Source organism: Chenopodium quinoa, unplaced genomic scaffold, assembly GCF_001683475.1.
Source record: "Chenopodium quinoa cultivar QQ74 unplaced genomic scaffold, ASM168347v1, whole genome shotgun sequence".
Taxonomy (NCBI): domain Eukaryota; kingdom Viridiplantae; phylum Streptophyta; class Magnoliopsida; order Caryophyllales; family Amaranthaceae; genus Chenopodium; species Chenopodium quinoa.
The window spans coordinates 2,101,689-2,107,291 of NW_018744062.1; the positions used below are offsets into that span (position 1 = coordinate 2,101,689).

Genomic DNA, 5,603 nt, shown 5'->3' on the forward strand with positions numbered 1-5,603 from the left:
AGAGTGAAAAACTTCATCCTCAATGTCCTTCAAATATGTTGTTTTTGTTGTTGTTAAGTTCTAAGTATGTAGTCACTAGAGCTCATAAACTAGCTATTGCAGCTAGAAGAAAACCTACGATTTGGCCTTGTATCTCTATTTTTTAAAAAAAGGGAAATTGTTCCGTGTACCTTCCAGATTTTATAAAAATGCACCGTGTACCCTTGAAACTTTTAATGCACCATGTACCCCTTAGGTTTGTAAATAAATGCACCAAATACCCTAATCCTCTAACAAATGCACATATAATGGACTTATCAAACTAAAATCATGCCTACACATTAACTCACTTTTTTTTAATACTTTATATTTATGCAGTAAAACTACCTAAAAGCATAAATAACATCAAAATTTGAACTTTGTCGATCATTATGAATCTAAAATTTTGGGTGTTAGAATTTGCTTTATTAATTAAGTTTACTTTATAATTGAATGGTTTAGCATAATAGCAGCATTGAACATTTGAACTAAAATGGTTTAATAGTATTTGATACTTAAGGGGTCTCAATTTAACAAAATTAACATTTATTGTGAGTTTAAGGCCTTGTTCTCATCAGATTATTTTCAGTTCAGTTCAGCTATAATAAGTTCAGTTCAGTTCATTTTAGTTTAGCTCCTAATTTCCTTCTCTCATAAAATATTCATTTTAGTTCAGTTCAGCTCTAATAAGTTCAGTTCAATTTAGCTCATTTAAGTCAATTAGAATAGACCTTAATGGTATGATGCAAGTTTTTACAAATCTCAAGAGTAACCAATGCATCTAATTTGAATTTTAGTACCTCAAAATTGGGGGTAATTGAATTTTAGTACCCATCTATTTTTTTTTTAAATTAGTACCTCCAAACTGACAAAAGTATAGGTTTCAGTACCTCCGTTACTATTCCGTCTGATTTGCCGTTTGTGGGCCCCATGTCAACGGCTAGTTTGTTACTTCCCTTTTTTTAAACCACGATTTTCTTCGTTTTTTGCCCATTTTTGCTACTGTTTATAGTGAAGAATCAAAATTTGTGGGATAGAAATTCAATTAGACTTAGGGTTCTTGTTAATTGCTTAATTGCGAAGCTGTTGGGAGGATTGTTCACGCATTTGCTGAAGATTTGGTTGGCTGAAAAAAAAAAGGTCAGTTTGTTCATAATTTTGTATACGAATTGTTATATTTGAAGTTGATTTGAGTAGAATTGTGTTGTATTTGTGGTTCATATGATATTGACATTGTAGTTTGTACTGCCAATTGTGTGTTTATTTGAATAATGTTGATGTAATTTGTATTTTGATGCTGTAGAAAAGTTAGGGTTCTTTAATTTGGTTAAATTGGGGATTTTTGGTGTTATTGAAATTAATGTTGCATGTGTGTCATATTTCTAAAATTGGGGTTTTTTGTTGCATATGTGTATTTTTATTTGCAGAATGGCTGAGGATAGAGTGGTATTCAGATATAAGTTCTTGAGTGTAGTGATTGACATTGAAGTAGAAATAGGTAAAGACAACTTGATGGATAAATGCTTAGAGTGGGAAGACCGTTTGCGTGAAATGGACGATCAGTAGAAGGATCTATAGATATTTTGTTTCCCAGATTCCAGTACATTTATAAAGGGAAATATAGGGATTTAGAGGATGATGGGGATGTGTTCAAAATGATTAGGAGGCTTGGTAATAAGGACATCTACACCATTCATGTGGGCACCACTGATGATCCTGGGTTCTTGGCAGATTGTATTTGGGAGTTTAGGCAGAAACAGAATGGGAATTGGCCACCCCCTGGCTATCCCTATAATGGTGCTCAGCCACCAGTTTAACAAGGTTTGTGTGATGCATGGTGTGTCTAAGTGGTGTTGTTGTTGTTGTAGTGTGTTTTGTCTAATGCCCCTATTTTTATTTTGTTTGATGTTTGCAGGAGTCATAATGTCCTACAATACTGAATCTCCCTCTAAACTGAAGAAGTGTAACTGTGGGTTTCCACTAGCAAGGCTGACATCTTGGACGAGGGAGAATCCAGGGCGCAAGTTCAAGGCTTGTAAATTTTGGGATCCAAACACTGAGACAAGGGGTTGCAAATGTTTTGAATGGGTTGACTTAGAGCAAACTGAGTGGCAAAGGGAGGTAATCAACAACCTCACTCTTGACAAGAAGTTAATGAAGTTTGAGATGAATTCTTTGCAAAGGGAGGTTGATGATCTTGTTGGGCAAAGGAGGTGTTTGCTAAATGAAGTTGACACATTGAAGACTAAATGCAAGGCCTTGTCTGGTGATAGGAAGAAGATGACAGGAAACAATGGTAGTGGTGACAGGCTTCAGTTGACTGTAGTTGTTGTATTTTGTGTACTTGTTATGGTTTTAGGAGTTTGTGTTGTCATAAAACTTGTTTAGGGGAGGGTGATGAATTCCAGGGTCTTATGTCTAAGTATGGTGATACTAATTTTCCTACTAATTATGTATGGTTCTTAATTGTAGTTGTATTTGTGGTTTGTATTGAACTTAAGTTATATATTGCACTTTATGTATGTATGAATTTCAAAAAATATTGGCCTTCAAATATATGTGCTTCATTTATCTAATAAAATAGAGTCATATCATATATACATAAATATGTCTACTTACAAGGGACTAAGTCCAAAAAGTGACTAATAAATATATAAGTTCATCAAAGTGAATACATAATGGATACTGTCAGAGAAATAGGTTCAACAATTTTCAGAAATTGCACTTAATTTTTTTTCTTGTTTGGCCTTGTTGCTGTAGTATTTTTTGCTGTTGTTGTGGTTGATGCTTGGCTGCAGAGGTATGGCTCAGCTCCTGCACTCTGCCTTGACCTTGTATTAGGCCTTTGAGAAGGTGCTGCTTGTGAGGGTGCTGATGCTCCTTGAGATGCTTTTGCTGCAGCAGTTTTTGAGGATGCCTTTGGTCCTTGAGATGCAGCAGCTCCTGCTCCTTGAGATGCTGCTGCTGCAGCAACTGTTGAGGAAGCTTTTGCTGCGGTAGCAACCTTCTTCTTAGCCTCTTCTTGTGGGAACTTCTTATTGGCAATGCTGTTAGGTCCTGCTGATGCTCCAGGAGTAGTCTGCAAAAATTAGGGGATGTATACTAAATTAAGACAAAGAAAAACAAACTAAATGACACATAAATGAGAAAAATTTCAGAAATAACCTTGTTTAAAGCTCTTGCAGCTTTGATTCTCCTCTGTTCTACCACCCATGGTGTGTTTACAGCAGGTTTTCCCATAGAGTTAGGCTTGGAAGAAGGCTCTTTCACTTCTGCAGGCATATTGGAGCAAGTTTTTGCATAGTGTCCAAATTGAGCACATTTTTGGCATCTCTTCTGCCTTTTTTGTGAAGTACCCTCAGCAGCATCTGCTACACCCTCTCCCTTTTCCTTCTTTCTCTTTTTGGATTTAGGTCTTCCAGGCATGACTCTCACAGGTGGTGGCAGTGGCTCCCTTAGTTGAATCTTTTCCCAGTGTTTGGGACCTGACATAGGCTGTACTGGCAAGTCATATGCCTCTAAATATCTCTCCCTTGTATAATAGTGGTCCACATACTCTTCTGGATCACTTCTCTTGTCTAATATACAAGAAAATCCATGCACACAAGGGAGGTCAGTTAATTGCCAGTGGTAGCATGTGCATGTCCTATTTTGAAGGTCAACAGTTACTTGGTCTGAATTGAGGTTGACCTCATAAGTGTCATCCCTAGAGACCTGCATTATGCAGTGCCTAGCCACCCTCTCCATTCTCTCATACAGTTTAGTCACATAAGGCATGACTTTTCCTTGAATTTTTTTCACACCCTCCCACTTGTCATTGTGTCTTTTCATTGCATACCTCCTTAACCATTCCATTTGGGTTAGGATAGGTTTGTCCCTAGCTTCTCTAATGCAAGCATTGAAGGTTTCACACATATTATTCAATAGCATATTAGATTTGCAATTAGTTGAAAAGGCATGCCTAGACCAATGTTGAGCAGGGATGTTGTCAAGATATTCATAGACATCCTCACTAAGGAACCTTATGGATTCCATTGCAATTTCAAAATCAGCCTACAATAAGTGCAAAGCAATTACATATAAGTATGCTTATAAACTAATCACATCTGGATTTTCCACAAAAAATGACAAACTCAGCATTCAAACTGAGCAAACACAGTGCGCAGTCATACTTTAATGACAAAATGAGCATTCATAATGACCTCACAAACTGAGCAAACAAATAACACATAAACTGAGCATACAAATAGAACAGGGCATATATTAGCTAACATACTGCAAGAACATAACAGACAAATCAGCATACCCAAATTAAGCTTGCAAACATAGTCAGCATACTCATATTAAGCCAGCAAACAAAGTCAGCATACCCATATTAAGCCAGCAAACTTGTTTACCAAAACTGACCACCTAGATGGTCACAAACTGTTCACAACTAAACTAACCACAAAGTTATGCTTATAAACTAATCACATCTGGATTTACCACAAAAAATGAGCTAATTCCATACTAATAAACAAACAAAGAACAGAGCATACCCATATTGTAGCTCTAGCAGCATTTTAAAACAACTCTTTGAATGTGGACCCTCTGAACTGTAATTTGAAGTTTGCCCATATGTGTCTCACATAAAACCTCTTCTCAGCAAAGGGCACCACCTCCTCAAATGCCTCAAGAAGGCCCTAAAAACACAAAAATGACAATTATATGTGAGTAAACAAATAAAACACAGTCAATTCAAAATAAATGCCACAAAAAGTCACTAAATTGATAGTTCACTAACCTTCTGCCTATCTGACATGTAAGTGAAGCCACCTCCCATTGCCAAGTCATCCAAACTTTTCTTCAAACACTCCAAGAACCAGCACCAAGTTTCTTTGTTCTCCACCTCTACAGTAGCCCATGCAAAGGGGTAGATGCTGTTGTTCCCATCCTTTCCCACTGCCACCAGAATCTGACCAGGGTAGGAGCCCTTCAAATGGCATCCATCCACCCCTATTAAAGGCCTACAGCCTTTTAAGAAACCCCTTACCAGTGGGGAAAGGCACACATACATCCTCAAGAATAGTGGTGGCTCTGGCCTATCCAATCCATCAACCACCACATTCACTACAGTCCCTGGGCTATATTTCTGCACTGCCTTCCCATAATCCCAAACTCTGGCATACTGTTCAGAAGCAGAGCCATATATCATGAATTTAGCCCTACCCCTGGCTAACCATGCCTTGTAGTACCCAATCTTAATGCCCAAGTCACTCAAAACCCTATCCCTAAAGTTGTTTATCTTCCAACTAGGGTTGTTTCTCCACTCTTCCACATATCTCTCAGCCAAGTACTCTGTTGTAACATTGGCATTCATGTTTCTCCTCATACAATTGTGTTCCAACTTCAGATCTTGGATTTGCTAAGCACTACTCTTGAACAAAGGCCTTGCAATGACCTTATACTTGCACCTCCTCACTTCCTCACTGCACTTACAAATAGGAAGCTTACTCCTCTTTGAATCCCATTCACAACCACATCTCTTCCTGTAGAAAGTGGTTAACTTCTCTTTGTTGTTGTGTAGAAAATAGAACTCATATCTA

General features: G+C 37.6%; 1 protein-coding gene across 1 annotated transcript; it reads right to left on the minus strand.

Annotated features, from left to right (window-relative positions):
* Positions 1–2,743: 2,743 nt before the first annotated feature.
* LOC110690805 lies at positions 2,744–5,377 on the minus strand. Its single transcript, XM_021867691.1, has 5 exons — positions 4,802–5,377; positions 4,606–4,700; positions 4,191–4,293; positions 3,184–4,071; positions 2,744–3,097 (listed from the first exon to the last, which is right to left on the minus strand). The coding sequence occupies exons 1-5, from the start codon at positions 5,375–5,377 to the stop codon at positions 2,744–2,746; spliced, it is 2,016 nt and encodes a 671-aa protein (XP_021723383.1).
* Positions 5,378–5,603: the final 226 nt, after the last annotated feature.